The following is a 26,277-nucleotide window of genomic DNA, read 5'->3' as shown; positions in this document are numbered from 1 at the left end:
ATTTTTTTCATTTTGGTCTCATTTTACTCAGAAAACTAATAATCTCTATTTTTCTAAACCTGTGTGGAGTCTTTTTGTGGTGCATTCATTGTGTTACTGTGTGTGTGTTGCACAAATACTTTACACATTGCCTCTTTAGGTAAGCCTGACTGCTCTGGGCCAAGCTACCAGAGGGTGAGCACAAGTTACCTTTTAGTGTGCATCTAGCTTACCCTGACTAGAGTGGAAGTTTCTGCCTGGCCTGGGTGCATACCTCGGCCAACCAGGAATCCCATTTCTAACAGGGGCCAAGGATGACGACCCCGGGTTCTGGGGTCAAGGCATTAGACCGCCATGTCGCAAAGTTCCCTTGACGGGCTCTCCTGCTTGGACAGGTGAAGAAGATCTGACCAGGCCCGAGTCAGACCTTCAGTTAATCTTGAGGTGGAAGCTGCCATCTTGCACTACAATCTTCAGGATGCTATGTCGCAATGTGCCTGGGACAGAGTCCTAGGGGCTGCAGGAGGGATCCATGTTTTGCAGGGTAAATAAGCTCTGACCGTGCCACAGCTGGCCTGGGTCTGGAAGCCTCCATCCTTGGGCTCCATTATACAAGAAACAGTGTTGCAAAGAGCCTGAGACAGAGTCCAGCAGGCCCGGGGAGGACTCTGCTGCTTGGCAAGGTGAAGAAGCTCTGACTAGGCCCCCGGTCAGAGCTCTAGCTTGTAAAGGGGTGGAAGCGCTCCATCCTGACTCCATTTTCAACGCTGCCATATAGCAAATTGCCCGGACCGGGTCCCGCAGTCCCCAGATGGGCTTGGCTGGGTGAAGAAGCTCTTACCGAACTCTGGGTCAGAGTTCTAGCTTCCTCTGGGATGAAAGCTTCCGTTCCTGGGCCACCGTGCCACAAAGCCCCAAGAACGTGGTATCGCAGGCCTGGGGAGGGCTTAAATGTTTGACTGGATGAACAAGCTCTGACTGGGGACCGGGTGAGAGCTCCAGCTGGCACTGGGCTGCATGTTTACACCTCTGAGCTTCCTTCTCTGGGTGGCCGTGCTGCAAGTTGCCTGGGACTGGGTCCGGCAGGAGAGGGCAGGGCTCCCCTGCCTCTACAGTTTAAGAAGCTCTGTCTGAGCCCTGGGTCAGAGTTCTGGATGGCCCGGGAGTGGAAGCCCCTAGCCCTAGACTCCCTTCACTGGCCCACTGGGTCACATTGAGCCCGGGACAGAGTTCTGTAGGCCCAGGAAACCCTCTGCTGCTTCACCTGGGTTAAGAATCTCTGACCAGGCCCTGGGTAAGAGCTCTGGCAGGCTTGGAGGGTTGAAGCTCCCTGTCCTTGACTCCCTCCTCCAGCCCTCTATGTTGCAAAGTGCCCAAGTCAGGGTCCTACAGGCACGGTACAGCTTCTGCTGCTTGCTTGGGTTTGGAAGCTCTGACCAGGCCCGGGGTCAGAGCTCTGGCAGGCCTTAGGAGTCTAAGCTCCCTGTCCATGAGTCCCTTCTCGGAGCACTCTATTTTGCAAGGTGCCCAAGACAGGGTCCTCCAGGCATGGTACAGCTTCTGCTGCTTGCTTGGGTTTGGAAGCTCTGACCAGGCCCGGGGTCAGAGCTCTGACAGGCCTTAGGGGTCTAAGCTCCCTGTCCATGAGTCCCTTCTCGGAGCACTCTATGTTGCAAGGTGCCCAAGACAGGGTCCTCCAGGCACGGTACAGCTTCTGCTGCTTGACTGGGTTAAGTGGCTCTGACCTGGCCCTGGGTCATAGCTTTGGCAGGCCCTGAGGTGGAAGGTCCAGTCCTTGGGCTCTTCTCTGAACTGTGGTGTCACAAAGTGCCAGGACGGAGTCTCACAGAGACCTATATGTCTTCCCTTCCAGTCCGGGTAAAGAAGCTCTGATCAGGCCCTTGATGGGCACTCTGGCTGGCCTGAGGGAACAGGCACCTGAAGGCCCAGGCGGGCCTCTGCTGCCAATCCAGGTTAAGAAGCTCTAACTGGGCCCAGGGTCAGAGCTCTGCCAGGCTTGGGGGTCCATTCTACCTGAAAATTGCCCACCCATGACTTTGGATAGGTAGTGACAAAAAATAACAATACAGGACTGTTTTGAGGTCCTGTAATTGGAACAAGTATACTTTAATGAGGATCCATTGGTGGGCAAGCCTGATGCCAACAGCAGTGTTAATTCCAGCTCCAATAGCATATATTAAAATTTCTGTAGTTAAAAAGCTTGGAGTTGGATCTCAGGAATAAGCTGGCAGTCCATCGCAAGGCGAGCTACCGCCTGTTCTAACCCCTACTTCTCGGTGCCCTATTAATGCTCTCGACTGAGTGTCTTGGGTTCTAAAGTGTTTACTTTGGAAAAATTAGAGTGTTCAGAGCAGTCTGGTTGCCTGTATACATAAGCTAGGAATAATGGAACAGACCTCAGTCTCTATTTTTTTTTGTTTTCTGAACTAGGGCCATGATTAAGAGCGACGGCAAGGGCATTCGTATTGTACCGGTAGAGGTGAAATTCTTGGACCGGCACAAGTCAACCAAAGCAAAATCATTTGCCAGGAATGTTTTTATTAATCAAGAACAACATTTATAGATTTGAAGATGATCATAAACATTGTAGTTTCGACCACAAACAAAGCGACTAGCGAACTGGCAATCTGTTATTTCCATGACCTGCTGAGTAACTTCAGGGAAACCAGTCTTTGGGTTCCGGGAGGAGTATGGTTGAAAGCTGAAACGTATAGGAATCAACAGAACGGCACCACAAGTAGTGGAGCTAGTGGCTTAATTTGACTAAACACAGTAAAACCTCACCTGGCTCGGGTACAGAAAAGACTGACGATTGAGAGCTCTTTTTCAGTTCTGTGGGTGGTGTTGAATGGCAGTTCTTGGTTTGTAGAGACATTTATCCGGTTATTTCTGATAACGAACCAGGCTCCTACATGCTAGCTAGTAACGCAATCCTCAGCAGTCAGCGTTCAATATTTTAGAAAGACAAGTGGCGTTCAACCACTCTAGATTGAGCAATAGCAAATCTGTGATGCCCGTAGATGTCCCGGGCTGCACATATGCTACACTGAATGATCAGCTTGTGTCTTCCTTTTGTGGGTAACCCACTGAACTCTATTCAAAATAGGGATTGCGGATTTAAATTATTTCCCATAAACGAGGAATTCCCGGCAAGTGCTGGTCATGCTTGCAGAGCACCAATAAAATGATCAAACTTTACAATCTAGAGGATGTAAGAGTTGTAACAAGGTTTTCGTGTGCGAACCTGCAGAAGGATCATTAATGGCAGAGCAGCCCAAATGACTGACAGCACCATTTGTATTTTCGGCTGCCTCCCAGGCGGAACCCAGGGCACAGAGCCTGTCCATCTGCTTGTGCACCCTGGCTAGTGGGGTGGTCCGCAGCTGCTAGGCGATTGGGAGAGGACCAGGTGCAGGGCAGGCTCTGCCACCAGGGAGGACCTGACCAGCATCAATGTCATTGCCATTTTAGTGCACACTATCCAATCAGGCAATCCATGACCACAATGACATTCTGTGAGCAGCGCTTTTCAGAAAAAAGAAGGACTCACACTTCAGACAGATATCAAATTGTTTGAGTATTATTTTTCCGAAGAAGGTGTTTCTCCTGACCACAATAAAGTCTCCAACCTAAAAAATGCCACAGCTTCTCAAACCATCTTTGCAGTACAAAGCTTTTTAGGAAGGGTTGATTAGAGTGTAAGGTTTAGCAAAAACCTGACCACCATCACAGAATACTGAGTCCTACTAAAGTTGTGTGTGACATGGACCTGGAACAAAGCACAAGAGGCAGCCTGCCAGGGGAAAACAGGTGTCCTTTCTGATTCAGCAACATGGAATACATTGTTCGAGCAAAAAAACAGAACTGGTAGTAGACAGTACCCCCATCAAGTACATACAAAACAGGTAAGGAGAAGTAGAAGTCTATTTTAACCAAGCAGGGGTGAGATACCAACAGAAAAAGACATGCACGAACAAACAGATCCCAGTGAGCGGCGGCAAAGACAGATCAGGAAAGGTCCAGCTGCAGCTACATTAGACAGGGTATAGGAAAATGCAGAGCAGGAGGGTGTGATGTAGGTCAGAGAGGACAAGAAGACAAGGTGCAGATACAGATGGAGCAGGCAGGTTGTAGGTACAGCCATAGCAGCTGGGGTGTAAGAAATTATAAAAAGAAAGGTCACGGATGAAGTGCAGCATGACAGATAGTGATAAAACAGTCAATTAAATGCAGATAGAGCAGCCGAGATGCAAGTTCACATGGAAAATACAGTACTGGTAAAGTCATAGCAGGCACAATGGAGGTAAAGCGAGAGAAGTTCGGTGTAGGTAGCATCAGACGCAGAATTACTCACATTTCCTTTAACAACATAGTTGGAGTCATTCATGATGTCCCTTGCTAGTCCAAAGTCACAAATCTTGGCCACACGTCCGTGGGTCACCAGTACATTCCTTGCAGCCACATCCCTATGAATGCACTGAAGAAGAGAAGCAGAAATGAAGTGAAACGCTGGAAAAAGATTTTAAGATGTAATACAGTGTGACAGCCACTCCCTGGGGTGTACTATAGAGCTCTCTGTTCTCTCAGTGCTGTAATAACAGGACTACAGTAGTCAGTGGTATGGTGTATTTGCGTGGCTGTGTGGGATCTACTATCAGCACAACAGTGGATGCTAAAAATGAGGAAGGAGGGTCTGGAAGAGCAGAGACGATTTGCAGTGCACTGACAACATCTGTCTGTTGGATCCAATGTGTGAACAGCAGGGTTTACAGCATGTCAAAGAAGAGGTGGTGTAGAAGCAGAGGGTTCCACTAATTGGGACTCAGTTGCACTGGCACAAATGTGTGTGAAACAACAAAAAAATTAAGTACTGAAATTCTTGAGCCAATGCTAACTATTAGGAAAGTCTTTGTACATCATTTAATTCCACTGATTTTGTGTTCACCTGATCAACCATGCACAAATCAATCTTGGCCTCATCCCAAAACCAGACGTCCAGAACAATCTTCCAGGCCACAACTCATTGCAGGAGTACACAAGAACCGCGTCTAACTGTCACTTACTGGAAACTTGCAGTTTAAATCTATTGGGTTGGAAAGCTCCAATCATTGTCTGAACATACATCCCTGTCATTAGGCAGCCATGCTGACATAATAAAAGTGAAGGGATGGAAATGCTTGAGCCAAGCACTGGAATATGACTGGACTATTGTAATGCTGGTTAGTGTTTTAAGGAGAAAGGAAAACAAGGAAAACAATGTACTCACTTATCCCCTCATGTATCAATTCGTTCATTCATCAAATCACTGGCTGACTCACTCATCCTTCCACCTACTCACCTGTTAAGTCATCCATTCATTCACCCACTGCCTCACTTATTCACCTACCCACTCACCTAATCATTGGCTGTCTCACTGATACATACAAGCAAAAACAATAAGACGATGGATGGAGCGCTGAAACATTTCAGACACTCTCCCCCAGTCACAATTAGATCTGGGTTGAATCCATCATCATTCTTTTGCTCCCTTCGCCACCCCAGTTCAGACCCAGGCATATGCAAATCAGTCTTGACCCTGTCATAACAGCTTGAAAATGAACGTCATGTCTCGTTTACTGTATGCACTACAAACATTACCCCAGACTATCCCCAAACTAACTCTACTACATATGTGCCAGAAAATATTAGACTTTGTTTGGTGAGGTAAATCGGCCAGAGTAGCATGCTCAACACTTTTCTGCCCGATAGACTGAGGGGGACTGGGATTTCCTGATGTTTTCACCTATAGTCACCTTTAGGTTTAGAAACCCTAAAACCGGTCCCAGGATGCTTGTTTCTGGTCCAATGAGGACCCGCTTGTCAGTTCCGGCTGGACTGTTTCCATGAGGAGCAGGGTCAAGACTGATTTGCATTTGGCTGGGTCCAAACTGGGGTGGCGTAGTGAGAAAAAGAATGATGGATTTAACCCAGATCTCTTGAGTGGAGGAGAATGTTTGATTTACTCAGCATTCCGTCCATCATGTGTTGCTGTAGCACTTCTCGCCTTAAGTGGGATGGGTATGCCCAGACATGGGTCCCTTGCTCGCTGTGTCACTGGATTCAAACTAGCCTGGCCAATCAGGGGGGCTACCCCAAAACCGGTCCCAGGATGCTTGTTTCCGGTCCAGAGAAGACCTGGTTTGGCAGTTCGGGCTGGACTGTTCCCATGAGGAACAGGGTAAAGACTGATTTGTATATGGCTGGGTCTGAACTGGGGTGGCGAAGTGAGCTAAAGACCGATGATGGATTTAACCCTGATCTGTGACTGGAGTGTCTGAAAGTTTTAGTGCTCTATACATCAATTCCTTGTGTTTGCTTCACTGATACATACACCCACTGACCCACCCATAATCAACCATACAACCTTTACTTACGTACGGTGGAAATACATACAGTGGAAACCTACTCTGTGATTACTCTACTCAGTACATACATGTACTGCTTTTATCTCCTTCTCAAACACACTGCTCCACATGTATAATCACACCATTGGGTGTCCACATGGTTCCTCGTGGATTCTGTGTGGAAAACTATGCATTTGCATATTTGTATAGTTATCTTTGCACTGTATGCTTTTCTTGCACATTTGCTGTAAATTTAATGCACAGACACACTCGCACACATACACATGTTAACATGCCTGAACAGTAACAATATTAGCCATATTGTTCTAAACCTATAGTCATAGTAATTAGCCAGACAGTGATCTTTAACTACACACTGTGTAACTGCACTGCCCACCCATAATGATGTCTATGCATATAGAGTATTATCACTGTGCATGAGCATACACATGCGTGCATACAAACCCATAATGTTTAACACACATGTGCATTCCACAAACTGGTTTTGACTGACACCCACTGCAATAATATGTCGAAAACATACAAACTCACTTATATTTACACACACCGAAACTCACACATGCTTGACATATACTTTGGTTTTGAAGGACAGGTGTTCAATACTTGTTTGTACTGCACTACAAAACCAAGACTAACAAGGCTAATGACAGAGGCAGGTCATTCTCTCTGGCCACCTTGAAACAGCTTTTTGATTCTAAATTAAGTTTCCGGCAGAGAAAGTGCATTATCAACAACTGACTACTCTAGGCACTTTTATCTCTACCCGCAAGAATTCCTACATTAGACCACTCATTAAGAAAAAGAACCTTGATCCAACAGGCCTAACCAGCTACAAACTGATATGCACTGGTACATGGAGAATGGAAGAGCTGAAACCACCTACTTTGAGACCATCAAATGGGATACTGCTAAGGAAGATGCACTGAATCTGCCCTGGATAACTTGCAAACTAATGTGGACAGAAATAGAGTGGCTGAACTATTACTGCGAAGCTTTTAAAGCAGTTCAGCAAAGACTCTGCCATTGATACTAAAGGAACCAGGCATCTTGCCTGGATCCCTTGCTACCTTTACTGCAGGTCCAGCTTCATCTCTCTACCCCTGTGCACATCTGCTCCTATCACCACCAACCCTAGTGTATGTCTGGGAGGGATCATGGACTCCAACCTTTCCCCTGTCCCTCAAATGAATCATGAATCAAGGGGCATATTAGCAACGCTTTGCGATAACTATCACAAAGTGCGCTTAGCGCTCATTTTTTGAACGCCGGCTATCAGGTTTTTATTGCGTAGATACCGCGTTATTAGCAACGCGTATCTTCAAGGCAATAAAAATTCCTGCGATAGTGGGGAAATCGCCGTTTTGCAGGAAACATCACTGGTTTTCCAGCGATGTTCCCTGCAAAACGGTGATAACCTTGCTGATACGACCCTGTGGTCATATCAGCATAATCCACCCCCTATGTTAGGGACAGGTAAGTCTGGATTTTAGCAGATGTTAGATTTTGGCGAAAAGAGCCATTTTCGCCAAAATCTAACGTCTGCTGAAATCCTGTGGGCTGGCTTGTAGAGATGCAAAGGGAGGTGTTGGGAAAAAGGGTGCTAACATGCGATTATGCATGTTAGCACCCTCTTGTAAATAGGGCGATAGTTTTATCTCCGCTTTTTTGGCTTTTTAAGCCAAAAAAGCAGAGATAAAGCCCTTGTTAATATGCCCCCAGGTCTTTTCAATGCGTCTTTCCTCATCAAGGCTTCTTTCACGATTTGCAGGGCATTTTGACTCTTCTAATGTCTCAACTAGACTCCATAAATGGTCTCTACTATAGGCCCTAACTCTTCCTAAAAAAATGCAAAGTATCCAAAATGTGGGAGCAAGACAATACCTACCTCCAACATATTCTGGATTGGGAAAGGGGTCATCCATGGTCGGGGCCCATTCTTCATCGGATTAAAGCTCCAAACATACTCACAAAACAGAACCATCCATATGTTTCTTGTCTTTGCTTTTCCTGGATACACAAGTATTTTCCAAGATCACTTGGAATTCAAGAAGGAAGTAAAGACTATGCTCTCCCTAAATTAATGATGCAGGATCCTGCGAGTGCAGATTTGTTAATAAAATAAATGTTTGTTTTCATCTGCTTGAGTTAGCTGAAGTAGGCCGAAAACTAACTTACAGGGCTGCTGGTCTGGTTGCACTGACAGCTGAAGAAACTTGACTTTTAAAACTTGCACCATGTGCATGTTTTCATTCATTCTTTGTTTTCTCTTTCCTTTCTAAAATAGATGACATTGTACTCTCTCTAGGGTACTGTTTATTCCGTGCTGTAACAATGAATGTGCTTCAGAGGAAGCCTGCCTGCCGGAGGAACACACATAATGTTTCAATGATCAAGGTTGACACAAAACTGCTAGCTGGACTGTGCTTCACTCATTCTTTTAAACAGTCATTTTTCAGTAGTGCAATGTCATTTTCACTTGTATGTCGGTTAGAAGTCCCTATAGACATTAATTTTGGGAGGGTTACTAGAGTAAGTCTGTTTTACGTAACAAAATGTTTGAAATGTTGATTGGTTTTTATCAATGTGTCTTTATTAGTGCATCCCATGCTGCCATTTCACACCATGCAAAGGGAATGTTTCACTTCTCCTCTTCCCCTATGTTGTTTGGGATGTATACCAGACTCTTCTGAAACTCATAATGAACATGTCCTTATGACGGACTGCTCTTTGACATTTCAGAGCTTATCCCTTATTCTTACCGAGTAGTCTCTATGACAGATTGTGATTCAACTCCTTCTCTTTCTCTCTCTTCATATCTATATACACACCAGAGAGAGAGAGAGAGAGAGAGAGAGAGAGAGAGAGAGAGAGAGAGTGTGTGTGTGTGTGTGTGTGTGTGTGTGTGTGTGTGTGTGTGTGTGTGTGTGTGTGTGTGTGTGTGTGTGTGTGTGTGTGTGTGTGTGTGTGTGTGTGTGTGTGTGTGTGTGTGTGTGTGTGTGTGTGTGTGTGTGTGTGTGTGTGTGTGTGTGTGTGTGTGTGTGTGTGTGTGTGTGTGTGTGTGTGTGTGTGTGTGTGTGTGTGTGTGTGTGTGTGTGTGTGTGTGTGTGTGTGTGTGTGTGTGTGTGTGTGTGTGTGTGTGTGTGTGTGTGTGTGTGTGTGTGTGTGTGTGTGTGTGTGTGTGTGTGTGTGTGTGTGTGTGTGTGTGTGTGTGTATATATATATATATTATCCTCCTGCTAATTTGAATTGGCTAACTTATCTTTTTGCCTCCTCTAATGATTCTTAATTTTGAATACACCTTCATGGTTTGGACTTTGAATCTTGTCTTGTGTGGATTTTCCTGTGTGGATTTTCCTTTATTTGCCTAGGACCCTGGTCCTTTGGAACTCACATGGCCAGATCAATGCAATTGAATCTATTATAAGTAGAAAGTGCTGGCAATCCCATTGACCAATAAACAGATACTTTTGTACCCACAAGGAAATTATGGACATCAGACAGCTCAGTTGGATAACCACCAAGAACTGGAATCTAACACCCCTCTCAAGGATGATAGGTACAGACACAACCTTCTGGTCCAAACACCATATATAGAGCTACTCTGCTCTTTTGCAGAGATCCCTCGAAATAAGTGGACCTTCCATTGTGGGTATGCCTAGGTCTGCAGAATATCAGGTGACAGTTAAGCTGGGTGTGTCGTAGATCTTTTTTTTTATCTTATTAAATTCTGATTTGGATGAAATATTTGGAAAAACAAATCTATTCCCTATATTCCTTCCCGTCCTGAAAATAAGGCCAAGAACACATCTCTACTCTTCTTTAAGACAATGATATGGCATTGAGTGGCTATACTGAGGTGGGACTTCTGAAGGCCTTCTCGGCTGCTAATGGGGTTTCTTTAAATAGGATTGACACATGCCTCGCAATAGAGACTCTTACATTTATTTGGAATTTTGACTGGGTGTAGGTAAATTTGGGGTTCCTCTTGGAAGGAGGAAAACACAATTGGGGTCTATGGTGACAATGGATGGCCTGAATGTATTTGATTCTGTGTGTGATGGTGAGAGTGCTGTGTCATTTCAGGGTATATGCTGCTTAACAACTCCTATCACTGACCTGTCGTGTTCCCAATTTCTTTTCCCCTCGAAGTTTTATTTAGCACAAACTTGACCCGAAATCAAGTATCAGAGCGCTTTACATGAGCACTAGTTACGTTACATGAGGAGAGATTCGTTTTTTTAGGCATGGGGAGATTTAAGTGATTTTCCCAGAATCACAGGTTGTTGAGCGTCGTTGCCGAGTTTCGAACCCGGTTCCCCAGATTTGCGGTCGACACCCCTAGCAGTTAGGCTACATACTCTCCCTAGGGCGGCTAAACAGCTAAGAGAAAATTTCGGAAATCTTGAAGCAATTGAAGAGTCACCCTGGAAAAATGATTTGAAACTGTGTCCTGTATTTCAAGTAGTCAGGTGTGCGAGCTGGGTCACCTGTTGAAGAAATTGGAATTTGTGCCTTTGTCGCTTGTTGTAAAGATTTTTGGTAAGAAGAGAAGGAGCACGCCTGTGCTTAACTGCAAACAAAATCTCTCTCCCAATGATGAGAACGAAGTCGGATTATGGGATATCGTGCCATGGGGGGGTGGGGGGGGGGTTAACATTTGGGCACAGTGGTCTGACATTGCCTAAGAGAACACAATGTGTATATTTTGAAATAAGGGAATCGAAACCTTAACTCATATGTTGTATTTTGGTGCATGCGTTGATTTTTTCCTACATGTGCGAAGTTCCCCATTTTCATGTTGAAAGTTTCCAGTTAACAAGTGCAACGTGTTTCTGCACAGAGTGAATCAATTTAGACCAAAGAAATAAATTATCTTCACGCTAGTTAAACTCAACCAAGCTAAAGGATGAATCCAGATACTTTTCTGTAAAAGTGTATCTTTTGCAGATTTTCTATTCACAGTGGCATTGTGCAGAATACTCTGGGCCTCAATCAGAGTGCATGGTATTTTTAAATCGGGCACAGTGTTAAATAAGGGTACATGCAACGTAAGCTGTTGCAGAGGATACGATTTTGACGAGGAGGTGGCACAGTTGTCAAATTTAGTAAAACTACCAAGACCTCGGAAATGTTTTGCAACTTCACTTACACCAAGCTGTGTGTTTGCCCGACATTGCAGTGTGTACAAACTTAACCTCTGGGATTCCTTCTACTTCAGATTGGAGGTCTCAGATCTTATGAGTAAACTAATGAACAACCATTTGGTGGCATTTGGGGCCATTTTGTATCGTAATTATTAGGTTTTGTAGTGCTTTGAATTGGATTATAGCTTTTTTAACTTAAGCTTTAATTCTGAGAATATGTGAACAGGGTTTAAAAGCAATACATACATTATACAGCGCTATGAAACCTCTAGTAACGTAGAAGAACGACTGCTTCTACTGCTGCTGCTGTTGGCACTCCTACTCCTATCGCTGCCAACTCTGCCATATCTGCTACTGTTAGTGCTCCATCTACGTATATTACCAATGCTATCCCTAATACTCCTACAACTCTTCCTGCTGCTTCTATTACTGCTGCTACCAATACCCCTAATGTTGCATCTTTGTTTACATTTCTGCACAATGAACACTCACGTTCTTGGAGGCCAGGAAGGCCATCCCCTGGGCCACCTGGCCGGAAAAGTGCAACAGGTCGAAGAGCACAAGCGGCTTGGTGTCTTCCTCCTCCTCTTCCACTGCCACCAAAGCACTGTCTGAAACATGGAAAGCAGCGGGTGACCCCCAGTTATTTCCAATGATACCATTAGACTTCCGCAACCACATCAAGCCTGATATTGCACATGTAGCTGTGAATTGATCGCGTGAGGGTCCCCACAAGAAGAAGAATCACCCAGCTAAGATAAACAGGAATCCATTCATCCTCACACTAAATCGTACGCTGGCTCACCCCTGTACTTGGGGCTACATGCACCCCTAGATATCTAGGATACATTACCTTTCCTCCCCCAACAATATTTTGAAGCCCATCACTTAGTCTCCGAATTCTCAATGTTGTCATTGATGTGATCTCATTTTTCAATTAGTAATCCAGTAAAGACCTGTAACCCAGCTACTTTCGTTCCAGTATTGCTAAATTGGTTTGTGGCTTTTTAGTTAATTGTTATAACCTTAACAGGCAACCAAATCACAGACAGCCCCTCAGTGCTCCCGCCAGAGGTATTGGCCTAAAAAAAAAACGGATTCCCCATTAAACTTGCCCCCTGGTCCTGGGTCAGGGAGCAGATTTACCGATGATGCCTGCTTCCTCACCCCAGCGCAGGAAACCCAGAGGACAGTGAATGGTGACTGACAGTATATGTAGTAATTGTTCTGCTACTGCTCTGTTTGCTATCAGCAGAAAACACTGCTCTGTTACCCACAAGGCTATCTCCCTAGACACGTAGCACAACTTCCTTAGAGGCAGGTGCGGGAACAACACATACCCAGTGTAGGTCACCCACAATCAACTCATGGACAGGGCTGCTGACCCAGATTGACTCCTCATGTCAGATGATGATCCCCATTACCCACCATCCCCATCAACACAATCACCAGAACACTCCACCTGCGGAAGGGAAGTCCCTGGCGTGCACATCAAAGTATTAGTTGAAGGACTATGTCTATACCCTGCCGGCAAGGGATCTCTCCATTCCTGTTCGATATCTCTCAACCTATTAGATCTCCAAGTAGGAATCGTGTCAGATATCTGTAGTGCACAAAGCCCACTAAAATTGAAGGAGATCTACGGTGGGGGTGAGAAAGATCTCCAGCGTAGGTGAGACCCCATTGAAAGCATTTAGTATGCTGAGTGGGTGAAACTGATTCTTATGTGGATGACACGTTACAAAGGCGGCTGAGCTGAGAAGTGTGTGTGCAGGGCGAGGGAAGGCACGATGCCGGTCTGCTCTCCTGTAGGCTGCCTCGTGCATTAGATCTCGATGCCAGAAGAAAACCTGAGATGAACTAGTTCTTCCAGTTTCCCCACCAGCGTCAGATATTATACAGCAAAGATTGCATGTTTTATCACCTCCTTCTCCTCAGCAGGAAGGAAGGGTCCAGAGAGAACCGTTTCCTCCTCACCCTGGGGATGTGAGGAAGGATGAGGGGGGATATGACAGCACTGCGAGTGATCCACAGGCCTCAAAGATGGTTGGATTGTTATTTTCATCCAAAGCATTATTTGGATGTTCACTGCCCTTTTAGACTCTTTGTTATTGGAAGCCACAATGTGCGCCAGCAGCTCTCTTAGCTTCTGGCTCCTAACATGACCATTCTTTCATCCCTAGCTCCTGCCGCCTCTCACTGAGCGAGGCTACTTCACCATCCCCAGCAACAACTACACAGTTGTTCATTTCTGACTGTTTCCCATATTATGCACATCAGTCTCCCTGGATATCATATGTGTACAGATCCCTAAATGCACATCGGCAGGACCAGACATCTCGATAGAAATGCACTGTGGGGTAGGGAAGAGCTCATAGACCAGTGTCATGACAGTAGCTTCTCTTCCCTTTCTTTGCTTGAGTGCATAAAGATGCGTTTGCTTTGATTCATTGATTCCTAGTGTTTTTACAGTTCACAGATGTATGGCTTATAGTATAGTGTGCTTCCAGTTTTGCCCACATCTCACTCCACTGCCAGTCATTCCTGATTTATATTCTAACTTCCTGCCAAATAGAGACTGACTGAGCTTCGAGATGAGGAATACTAAAATTACATGCATCAGACTCCAGATTAGGGATTCATGATGATCTCCCCTGGAGGTACTTTCCAATACCCTTATTCATACCTACTCACCAACTCAGATCGCCCCTGCCTCGGTTAGTCACTCCAGTGAGATTTGTGCCTTGGAACTCCTGTTGAAATCGCTGCTTTCCCTCCAGTACGAAAATCCCTACTAGACAGTGTTTTTGTAAGCTCCACAATGCAATGCTGTTATTGCTATGTGCTTCACTGCTCCCAAGCTACGTTTATACTAATTAAGTACCAATGTAGACATCCATCCATCTGAAATATCACTCACAGCCGCACTGCTTTGGTAACCCTTTCCCACGTCTCCTCAAACCATGTCCCTGCCTCAGTGTTCCCCTTAACTTACGTCGCTTGGAAGTAGAGTCTAAACGGGCAGGCCTCATTTCAAGGTAACTTTCACGGCACTGGCTGGAAAAGCCGCTGTCACTGGCACAAGAGACAAAGAATATTATTATCAACTGCAAGAAATGGCTGTACTGTCAGAGTCATAAACGGGGTGCTGCTAAATATGGTTTTTAGTTGGGAAGAGAGACTGCAAAAAGTGAAGCATTCTGGTATTCATGGAATCAGGGTTTTTTCTAATAGGGTAGGTCTTCTAAAGGACTCACGCAAAGTCAATGAGATGTCCTGTCAATCCCACATTTGTAGCACAGCTTCCCTGCAGACTGTTACTACAACTGTGTTGATACCAGGCTAGATAAGCCAAGCTGGTGAGGTTCAATTGCCAGTAATTGGGACATCTGAGAGCCTTTGATAATAGTGTGGTACTATACCAAAGACTGATCCTTTTTGGGTGTGAGACTCCTTTACCGTTTTTTGAGTGTGTGGCTGTAAACATTTATATAGTGGACTGAACTGTATCTTGGCACTGGTCACCTCATTGCCCTCTGAAAATGTCTGAAGAGGATTTTTAAAAAAAGAAGTCTTTGAGGTCTTTCTCTAATTAAGATTGCAATAGCAGGCCCTCCATCCAGTCCTGCCCCATCTAAAAAACCAAACCTGCATCCCTGTGGGTATCTTTTGTCTCCTCTTTTGGTCTCCTGATAAAGGAACTCTGATGCAGAGCCCGAGTCCTTAAAACCTATACTACTGTCCCTTCCTCTACCAACTAGGGTCATATACACAAATGTAAATACAAACATATACTATGAGGAGAAACGTGTAGGGGTGGTAAAAACTATAAAGCAGCAAGACACTGAGAAGAAGGTGGAGGGGAGTTATTGTTTAAAGTATTTGGTTAACAAGGTTACGGGTTCACAGATGGTTACCTTCGGGTGTACTTCTTGTCCAAACAGATATTCTTGTAAGTGACACTCCCATCTAGGAGAGTTTCTGTGATGGGGTCTTTGATGATGAAAGAATCCCCCTTTTTCCGAAGGAAGTTCAGCAGGTCCCCATGTTCGCAATATTCTGTTATCACCAAGATAGGGCCTGAGAGGGAACGCAGTGGGTATGATTAGCATCACCAGGCAAGTATGTTATTACTAAATTTTAACCACTTTATTTGTATTTTTCAATATACATTATATAATGAACCACTTCAGTACAACAAGTTTTAAGGAAGGGGGAGTTTACAATGGAGTTTGAAATGAAAAAAGATAACTTTTTTTTTTTAAAGGAAGAATATAATGAGCAACCAGGTTGGGAGCACACCACAATGCGAAGCATGGCTCCGTTAAAGAAAGAGAGGAAGCATCCGGTGATAGAATGAATTACAACATTTGCTCAGAGTGAACAGTGACTCATAAAATTCAAAACCTCCACAAATGGTTGTGAAGTTACAGTGTAAAACAGGAGACCTCCCTGGACCTAGGGACCCTCTAGGCTGTTCAAGTGTCGCTATCTTCGGAGTGGGAGAGCAAGCAAATACTAGAGCTGTGTATCTCAACGTCACAGACAACAGGTGCTGTATAGCATGGATTGACCAAACCCGCACCCACCACGTTGATGAAAGGTGTTGCAGGACGCTTCCATAATTGAGCTATGCTAAGGCGAAAAGCCAGTAGGAAATAAGATATCAGTTTTCCAGATAGGGAAATCAGGGGATAAGTTCCTAGGGCTTCTGGGAGGCCAAGGAGGATCGCCAGGGGCAGTGTGGGAGAGTGACATGCGTTATCATCTGTATCCAAGACAGTATCTCCTACCAGAAGGTTTGGGCATGCAGGCATGACCTCCATGTATAGTGTGCCTCGTTCCCCACAGCCCTTCCAGCATGTGTCTGGACTACCGGACATAGCATGTAGCCACATGGGAGTGAGGTACCATCTAGTTAGCAGCTTACAGGCGTTAGTTCTGTGTTGTATGCACATTTAAGACCCTGCTGCTCTCCTCCATATTGCCCTCCAGTCATTGTCAGAGATGTCAATGCCCAGACTCTCCTCCCATTGTGTGATGCATGAGAGTTTAGGGTGTGGTCCAAGCTCTGTAAGGTATTATATAACCAAGAGATACCCTTCCTACACACGATGGTGCTGAAGAGGGACTCCAGGTGAATATCATCTCTACTGATCCATTGTCAGTGTAGTCTTCCTCCTACCCAGTGGTTTGCTTGCCTGAGACAATAGTCATCTGATCTAGTTAGGGTCCATTTGTCTATCAGGGTTTCCCAAAGTAAAAGATCTCCACCTTTGGGGCGAGGACAGTTATCCGCATTTCAGGTTGCAAAGTGAAGATAGAGATCAAAGGAGGGAAATCGGGGTTGTGGATTAAAGACGTTAGCTGAAAGGGATATTTGTTAAATATCTTTTTGCTTATCAAGGGTTTCAAGTGGTCAAGTAACGTTGCCGTAATTGGGAAAAGGGCTGTTTTATCTTGGGTTTGACTGGGTGGAGGCCCCAAGATGTATTTGAGGGGAATGTTGGAGAACGCTTGTTCTACCGTTACCCATGGATTGCTGTCAGGATTAATTCTAGCAAAAGCTGGTGTTACCTTGGCTGCTTGACTATAGGTGAAAACATGAGGAAAGCCCAACCCCCCTTTGTCTATTGGGCAGTGTTGGAAAACCACTCCCACACTAGGAGGGGTGGTGGTGGTCTTCCGGACACACTGTGGTAGCTTGGCTCGAGTGGTCAGGAATCAGGCTCCGTGCTAAGCATACAACATACCCAAACAATAACCGTGCGTGCATCCGTTCCAAAAACGACTCTACACCGTAAAAATTATGAAAATAACTTTCTTTATCTGCTTTTTCTCTTAGTTGCTGATTGGAGAAAATAAATAAGTCAATCACAATATACAAATTTTAAATAGTGCAGATCAAATAAATACTGTCTGGAGATTCAATAAATAGGGGTGATCATAAATATAAAGGACATAAATAACAGTGCAGGTAATACAGGCAATTAAATATTCTGAGGCAATAAATACTGTCACCAATAAATATTGTACACCAACAAGTCCTGTGGACCAATAAATATAGTGAAGCAATAAATAGGTTAACCACAATAAATACAGGGCCCCCCCAATAAATAATTAAGAGTATACAGCAACACTCATGTAATCAGATCACTTTTCAATTCCTAAGGGCTGATTTGGCCCAGGCACAGCTTGTAGGGTTGTGGAAGGCTTGAGGGGTTCTACTCCCTGGCTGGGACAAGGCTGAGGCCTAAACTGAGGTAGATCAAAGGGGGGAATTCCAGTGCCCTGGCTTTCTCTCTCCACACAACCTCTCTAGGTTAGTCCCAATTCACCCCTGGCACAGTCAGGTTGGTTCCAGCACCTCCCTAGCCCCTTAGAGCAGTCTCTCAGGTCTCCACAGGGCCTTAGGCGCCCTCTACTCCACTTACTGCCCTTTTTCTGATGCTCCGACGCCGCTGGAGTCGTGTCGATGCCGTGAGGCGGTTCCGGTTCGGTCTCGGCGGCCTCGGCGCAATGTCAGTTCTAGACGACGCCGGTAGGCGGGTCCGGTCCGATGTCGGCGGCCTCGGTTCGATCTCGACCTCCGATTCGACGGCGTCGGGCAGTCTCTACTCGACGTCGACTTCGGGCGGCTCCGGTTCGATGGCGCTCTCGGCTTCGATGACGTCGGCCGGCCTGGCCTCGATGTCGACTTCCGGCGACTCCGGGGTGCGATCCTCACCCCCGACCTCCGGTGCTCCTCCTCTCAGGTTCCGGGCGACTCCGGAGTGCGATCCTCACTCCCGACCTCCGGTACACTTCACCTCGGTCTCCGACGACTCCGGAGGGTGGACTTCACTCCTCCGATGACGCCGCTCACTCGACCTCGGTTAACTTCCTCCTCGACCTTTGGTATTCCTCACGACCTCCGTCGGCGCCCTCTCACGACCTCAGGCGGCTCCGGGTACGACGTCTGCTTCTTCAGTCAGCGCCGCTTCTCCACCTCGGGCTCCAGGTCTTAGGCTACTCGACGCCGGACTCCAGGGAACCCAGTTTCCAGGTCAGGATCTTGCTGCTTTCTGCTTCTAAGGCCTGTTCCTGCTGTCCAGGTCCTTAGGATGAGTTTTTCTGGCTTCTTCCCACACAGGGCTACAGGCTGGGATCCATCAGTAGGGACTAGTATCAAGGGTGGGTTTATGGACCCCACTCCAGGCACAAGTTTCCACCCCTGCTGCTTCACTCCTTCCTCCTTCACTGTTGTGCTGCTCTCCTTCACCAGTCAGGTGCCAACTGCCAGCTCCAACTGCCAACACTCTGTCTTAACCTCCCAACATTCTAAACCGCCTCCAACTGTCACAGAGTTCTGGAAGGTGCTGGTAGGTTCCAGTGGATGCTGGTGATGTCACAGGTGGCCACCATTTTGTGCTTCAGGCCCTCAGACAGAAGTTTCAGGGGTAGGTAAAATGGCTCCCTGAATCTGCAGCAACACGAAAAAGTCTGGTGGTTCCCAAAAAGGAAAAATTCAAACAGGGTTTGAGGCAAAAGTGGGACAAAATAAATAATGATGAGGAGGGACCACCCAAAGGGCTGACAGGTCTAACACGCATCCCCCCCAGCTGAAAGTGGGGAGAGCTACCCAACCCCTTGGGAGTTCTCATCACTAAGGCGGAAATACCTTGAGAGACCGTCTGCATTGGCGTGGTCCACTCCAGGCCGATGTTCCACCTGAAAGTCCATCCCCTGTAGGGAAATAGACCACCTCAACAACTTGGGATTCTCCCCCTTCATCTGCATCAGCCAGCAAAGGGGTCTGTGGTCGGTCTGAACTAGGAAGTGCGATCCAAACAGGTATGGCCGCAACTTCTTCAGAGCCCATACCACTGCAAAGGCTTCACGCTCTATTGCACTCCACTTCTGTTCCCTGGGAAGTAGTCTCCGGGATAGGAAGACCACGGGTTGATCCAGACCCTCTTTGTTGAGTTGCGATAACACTGCCCCAATGCCATGTTCTGATGCATCTGTCTGGACAATGAACTCCTTGGAAAAGTCTGGGGCCCTTAAGACCGGGGCCTCGCACATGGCTTTCTTCAATCTCTCAAAGGCTTGCTGACAAGCCTCCGTCCAGACTACCCGTCGAGGTTGTTTCTTGGACGTGAGCTCCGTGAGGGGGGTTACGATGGTACCGTACCCCTTCACGAAGCGGCGGTAGTATCCCGTGAGGCCCAAAAATGCTCGGACCTCAGTCTGTGTCTTGGGGGGTTCCCAGGCCATGATGGCCTCGATCTTCGCCTGGAGGGGTTGCACCGCTCCCCTACCCACCAAGTGTCCAAGGTACACTACCGACCCCTGCCCGATCTGGCACTTGCTGGCCTTGATCGTCAATCCAGCTTGTCTCAGGGCCTGGAGAACAGCTTGCAGGTGACGCAAGTGATCCTCCCAGCTGTTACTGAAGACGGCTATGTCATCCAGATAAGCAGCAGAGAAACTCTCCATTCCGGTGAGGATCTGGTTTACCAGGCGCTGAAACGTGGCAGGTGCGTTCTTGAGCCCAAAGGGCATCACACAGAACTGGTAGTGGCCATTGGGCGTGGAGAAGGCTGACCTTTCCCTTGCTCCATCAGTCAAAGAGATCTGCCAGTACCCTGAAGTAAGGTCAAAGGTACTTAGATATTGGGCAGCTCCCAGCCGGTCAATCAATTCATCCGCCCTAGGGATCGGATGAGCATCAGTTTTGGTCACTGAATTCAGTCCCCGATAGTCCACACAGAACCTCAGTTCTGGTTGGGCACCCGGTGGTGCAGCTTTTGGTACTAACACCACCGGACTGGACCAGGGGCTGCTAGAAGGTTCGATCACTCCTAGCTCCAGCATCTTAGTGACTTCACTATGAATGCTGGCCTTCACCTTGTCTGACATCCGGTAGATCTTGGACTTCACAGGTGGGCTGTCTCCTGTGTCCACGTCATGGACGCACAGGTGAGTCCTACCCGGGACAAGGGAGAACAACGAAGAGTACTGCCCCAGGACCTGGCGACAGTCCTCCTGCTGTTCAGGAGTTAGAGATGGGGAGAGAATCACTCCCTCCACCGACCCATCCTTCTCTTGAGACGCAAACAGATCAGGGAGAGGCTCGCTTTCCACGTCCTCTCCTCCGTCAGTCACCATCATCAAGATGACTTCGGGCCTCTCATGGTGGGGTTTGAGGCGGTTGGCATGCAGCACCCGCAGGGGCTGACGAGGGGTCTTCAGGTCCACCAAGTAGGTAGCCTTACCCTTCTTCTCCAACACCTCAAAGGGTCCTGACCAGCGATCCTGGAGGGCACTAAGCTCTCCCGGTTCGATCACCCACACTTTCTGGCCAGGCTCCAACTCCACCGGGTGAGCGTTGTGGTCATACCACGCCTTCATCACTGCTTGGCTGGCTTCCAAGTTGTCAGAAGCTTGCTTCCACAACTTAGCCATTTGGCTCCGGAAGGCCAGCATGTAGCTCACCACATCCTGGGGAAGCTTTCTGGGAGTTCTTTCCCATCCGTCTCTCACCAGGTTGAGAGGTCCACGTACAGGGTGCCCATACAGAAGCTCGAAGGGGCTGAAGCCCACTCCCTTCTGTGGCACTTCCCTGTAGGAAAAAAGTAAACAGGGTAGGAGGACGTCCCATTTCCTCCGCAGGCTTTCAGGCAGACTTCTGATCATGCCCTTCAAGGTTTTGTTAAACCTTTCCACCAGACCATTGGTCTGGGGGTGGTAAGGAGTGGTGAACCGGTATGTCACTCCACACTCCTTCCACATCGCCCGCATATACGCTGACATGAAGTTGGTCCCCCTGTCGGACACAACTTCCTTGGGAAACCCCACTCGGGTAAGGATTCCCATCAGGGCCCTAGCCACAACAGGTGCTGTTATGGTCCTCAGAGGTATTGCCTCTGGGTACCGTGTGGCATGATCCACCAGAACCAGGATAAACCGGTGACCAGCTGTAGTCGGTGGATCTAACGGACCCACAATGTCGATGCCCACCCTTTCAAAGGGGGTGCTAACGACAGGAAGTGGTTCCAGGGGAGCTTTCAGCTTCACCCCTGTTTTCCCACTGGCTTGGCAAGACACACATGTCCGGCAGTAGGTATCGGACGACACTTTCATCTGAGGCCGAAGGTCTTGTCTTGCCCCAGGTGTCCTGCCAATGGTATCTCGTGAGCCAACTCCAGAAGGAAGGCTCGATAACGTTGAGGAACTACCAAGGCTCGTGACGATCCATGTAGGGGTGCCTTGGGTTCACTGTAGAGGAGGCCATCCTCCCAGTAAACACTGTAGTTCCCTTCAACGTTCCCTGCTGCCTGGGCTTCGGCCTGTCGCCTTAGCCCCTCAAGGGTAGGGCACTCCCTCTGGCCCTGGCAGAATTCCTCCCTGGACGGGCCTCCCTCCACGTGCCACTCGGCCGGGATGGGTAGGTCCTCCAGGTTGGTAACGTCCCCCACCGCAGACTCCTGGTCCACCACCTCCGGTGGCCTATCCGTCCTACGGGGTGGGGACGCCCAGGCAGGCTCCTCCTGTCCTCGGTTCTTCCCTTGACTGGCAGCTGGCTGGGCCTTTGTTCCAGGCTCCAGCCGGAATGAACTCCCTCTTCGGGTAGTCGCGGACCTTGTGCTAACACAGGCCCAGTCAGGTGTACCCAGCATCTCGGTGTGAGTCCGGTATTCCACCTCCTTCCAAGCGTTGTGCTCCATGTCATTCCCCAGCAGACAATCGACTGGCACGGCAGGGCTTACGGCAACTCGAAGTGAACCTGCAACCCCCCCCCACTCAAAGGGAACCTCGGCCACTGGATAGTGGCCTGTTCTGCCGTCAGCCATCGCGGCTGGATGGAGTACATCGGGAATTACCTGCTCTGGAGACACCAGTTGGCTACGTACCATAGTCATACTGGCTCCTGTGTCTCTCAGAGCCTCCCCTCTTTGGCCGTTGATGGTGACCCATTGCCCATACTTTGCGGTATTTGCGGGCACCTGGATCTTAGGAACCATCTCCCGTTCTCCCAGGGACACTAAAGTGACACCCGCCCACTCCCTTCCCTTAGTTAAGGACATCTCCTCCCCGAGCACTACACTAGCTACTCCGGGGGTCTTTCCTCCAGTGGGAGGGGGTGGTCGTTTCAAGCACTTCGGATCTCCTTTATAGTGTCCAACGCCACCGCACTCATAGCAATGGACAACCCTTGGCTGCTGACTCTGGCCAGGATTAGGGTTTCTGGGCGGGTTAGCCTTAGGGGTGAATCCTGTTCCCTTCCCTTGGAAGTTATTTTGGGGGCCTTTGGAGAACTCCTTTTTCTTTTCCCCTCCCTCTTTCTTCTGGGGGGCGCCCTGTCCGGCCTTTTGAGTATCCCCTCCAGTCCCCCTTGTGGACACCCGGGTACTAGCCCAAATGTCCGCCTCCTCAGCAAGCTTCCGGGGACTGGTCAGCTTGCTATCCACCAGGTGTTGCCGCAGTTCAGGGAAACATTTCTCGAGCAGGTGTTCCTTCAGTACTAGGTCAAACAACCCCTCGTAGTTCCTCACTTCACTGCCCTGAATCCAACCTTCAAGTGCCTTCTTTGCATAGTCCAGGAAGTCCACCCAATTCTGCGTGCCCAGTTTGTGACTACCCCTGAACTTCTGTCTGTACTTTTCAGGTGTTAGTCCAAACTTTCTGATGAGCGCCAGTTTCATGGTGGGGTAGTGGGTCTGCTCATCCTCCTCGAGGGCCAATAATGCATCCCTACCAGCTGGAGGCATGTACTTGTACAATCCCCCTCCCCAGTACTTCTCTGGAACCCCATGGGCCCTCAACGAGACCTCATAGGCCGCTAGCCACTTGGCGATATCGTCGCCCACTCCATAGCTAGCTACTATGTCCTTTGGCAGGTATGGTTTAGGTTCCCTGGTGATCTCTTGGGTTTGGCTGCCACCATTAGGAACAGGTTGTGCCCCGATTCTCAAGATCTGAAGATCTATTTCTTTCAGTCGTAATTCATGGGCCATCCTCTGCTCCTCCTTCTCCTTTTCCAGCCTTGCTAAGTCCCATGTGAGCTGTCTTTTCTCCCTCCGGTCTGTTAGCTCCACTTCAGACAAGCCACCGCTAGAGGCACTGCTGCCCTTCCTAGAAATGGTTCTGGGCCCTGCTGACAGGTTCCCCACCTCAGGTTGGTACATCTCAGCCCCCTCGGGGTCAGGCTCTCCATCCCTGTCTTCCTCCTCAGCCTTGCTTTCTCGGCGTGCCTCCCCCCAAGCCCTTAAGCTGGTTTGGAGTGCACCCTTCTTTGCTCCTGGGGGACAGTACACCCCCTCCCGCTGGCAAAACTCCCTGAGTTGGGCCACAGTGTACGTTTCTAGATTTTCTAGTACAAACTCCATCTCGCCCACTCAGGTTAGAGGACAGGTTTTGTGCAGTAACTATACAGGGGGGTACCTTTAACAATACCTCCTCCCACCACCAGAGTAAATTTGGAAAAAACAAAAACCCACAATTAGGAAGGCCGCTTTGAGAAAACTCCCGGTGTAGGCCTATGGACTACCCACAGTTATTGTTGAGTATGCGTAGGCACAGCTCTATCCCACCACTGAACACCAATTTATGTTGGAAAACCACTCCCACACTAGGAGGGGTGGTGGTGGTCTTCCGGACACACTGTGGTAGCTTGGCTCGAGTGGTCAGGAATCAGGCTCCGTGCTAAGCATACAACATACCCAAACAATAACCGTGCGTGCATCCGTTCCAAAAACGACTCTACACCGTAAAAATTATGAAAATAACTTTCTTTATCTGCTTTTTCTCTTAGTTGCTGATTGGAGAAAATAAATAAGTCAATCACAATATACAAATTTTAAATAGTGCAGATCAAATAAATACTGTCTGGAGATTCAATAAATAGGGGTGATCATAAATATAAAGGACATAAATAACAGTGCAGGTAATACAGGCAATTAAATATTCTGAGGCAATAAATACTGTCACCAATAAATATTGTACACCAACAAGTCCTGCGGACCAATAAATATAGTGAAGCAATAAATAGGTTAACCACAATAAATACAGGGCCCCCCCAATAAATAATTAAGAGTATACAGCAACACTCATGTAATCAGATCACTTTTCAATTCCTAAGGGCTGATTTGGCCCAGGCACAGCTTGTAGGGTTGTGGAAGGCTTGAGGGGTTCTACTCCCTGGCTGGGACAAGGCTGAGGCCTAAACTGAGGTAGATCAAAGGGGGGAATACCAGTGCCCTGGCTTTCTCTCTCCACACAACCTCTCTAGGTTAGTCCCAATTCACCCCTGGCACAGTCAGGTTGGTTCCAGCACCTCCCTAGCCCCTTAGAGCAGTCTCTCAGGTCTCCACAGGGCCTTAGGCGCCCTCTACTCCACTTACTGCCCTTTTTCTGATGCTCCGACGCCGCTGGAGTCGTGTCGATGCCGTGAGGCGGTTCCGGTTCGGTCTCGGCGGCCTCGGCGCAATGTCAGTTCTAGACGACGCCGGTAGGCGGGTCCGGTCCGATGTCGGCGGCCTCGGTTCGATCTCGACCTCCGATTCGACGGCGTCGGGCAGTCTCTACTCGACGTCGACTTCGGGCGGCTCCGGTCCGATGGCGCTCTCGGCTTCGATGACGTCGGCCGGCCTGGCCTCGATGTCGACTTCCGGCGACTCCGGGGTGCGATCCTCACCCCCGACCTCCGGTGCTCCTCCTCTCAGGTTCCGGGCGACTCCGGAGTGCGATCCTCACTCCCGACCTCCGGTACACTTCACCTCGGTCTCCGACGACTCCGGAGGGTGGACTTCACTCCTCCGATGACGCCGCTCACTCGACCTCGGTTAACTTCCTCCTCGACCTTTGGTATTCCTCACGACCTCCGTCGGCGCCCTCTCACGACCTCAGGCGGCTCCGGGTACGACGTCTGCTTCTTCAGTCAGCGCCGCTTCTCCACCTCGGGCTCCAGGTCTTAGGCTACTCGACGCCGGACTCCAGGGAACCCAGTTTCCAGGTCAGGATCTTGCTGCTTTCTGCTTCTAAGGCCTGTTCCTGCTGTCCAGGTCCTTAGGATGAGTTTTTCTGGCTTCTTCCCACACAGGGCTACAGGCTGGGATCCATCAGTAGGGACTAGTATCAAGGGTGGGTTTATGGACCCCACTCCAGGCACAAGTTTCCACCCCTGCTGCTTCACTCCTTCCTCCTTCACTGTTGTGCTGCTCTCCTTCACCAGTCAGGTGCCAACTGCCAGCTCCAACTGCCAACACTCTGTCTTAACCTCCCAACATTCTAAACCGCCTCCAACTGTCACAGAGTTCTGGAATGTTCTGGAAGGTGCTGGTAGGTTCCAGTGGATGCTGGTGATGTCACAGGTGGCCACCATTTTGTGCTTCAGGCCCTCAGACAGAAGTTTCAGGGGTAGGTAAAATGGCTCCCTGAATCTGCAGCAACACGAAAAAGTCTGGTGGTTCCCAAAAAGGAAAAATTCAAACAGGGTTTGAGGCAAAAGTGGGACAAAATAAATAATGATGAGGAGGGACCACCCAAAGGGCTGACAGGTCTAACAGGCAGAAAAGTGTTGAGTGTGCTACTCTGGACAATTTACCACACCAAACAAAGTCTAACATTTTCCAGTGCATATGTAGCAGAGTTAGTTTGGGGATAGTCAGGGACAGTGTCTGTAGTGTATACAGTAAACAAGGAATTAAGTTAATTTTAAGAATATTTAGTCGTCCCAGCCAGGAAAT

The 26,277-nt window shown here is 48.1% G+C and overlaps 1 protein-coding gene and 1 pseudogene across 1 annotated transcript in view; one reads left to right on the top strand and one right to left on the bottom strand.

The window, feature by feature from the left end:
* Positions 1–26,277, bottom strand: part of CSF1R (colony stimulating factor 1 receptor) — a 166,697-nt gene that overhangs the window by 17,180 nt on the left and 123,240 nt on the right. The window contains exons 14-17 of the mRNA XM_085617732.1: positions 15,466–15,628; positions 14,544–14,623; positions 12,041–12,159; positions 4,355–4,477 (exon numbers count right to left, since the gene is read on the bottom strand). Of these exons, the coding sequence (XP_085473858.1) occupies positions 4,355–4,477; positions 12,041–12,159; positions 14,544–14,623; positions 15,466–15,628 (485 nt within the window). The remainder of the gene's footprint in view (positions 1–4,354; positions 4,478–12,040; positions 12,160–14,543; positions 14,624–15,465; positions 15,629–26,277) is intronic.
* Positions 1,965–3,261, top strand: LOC146810661 (18S ribosomal RNA; annotated as a pseudogene).

The sequence above is a fragment of the Triturus cristatus genome, chromosome 7 (assembly GCF_964204655.1).
Source record: "Triturus cristatus chromosome 7, aTriCri1.1, whole genome shotgun sequence".
NCBI classification, from domain to species: Eukaryota; Metazoa; Chordata; class Amphibia; order Caudata; family Salamandridae; genus Triturus; species Triturus cristatus.
Note: the sequence above shows the minus strand (reverse complement) of the source record. Positions and strands in the feature narration are given on the sequence as shown.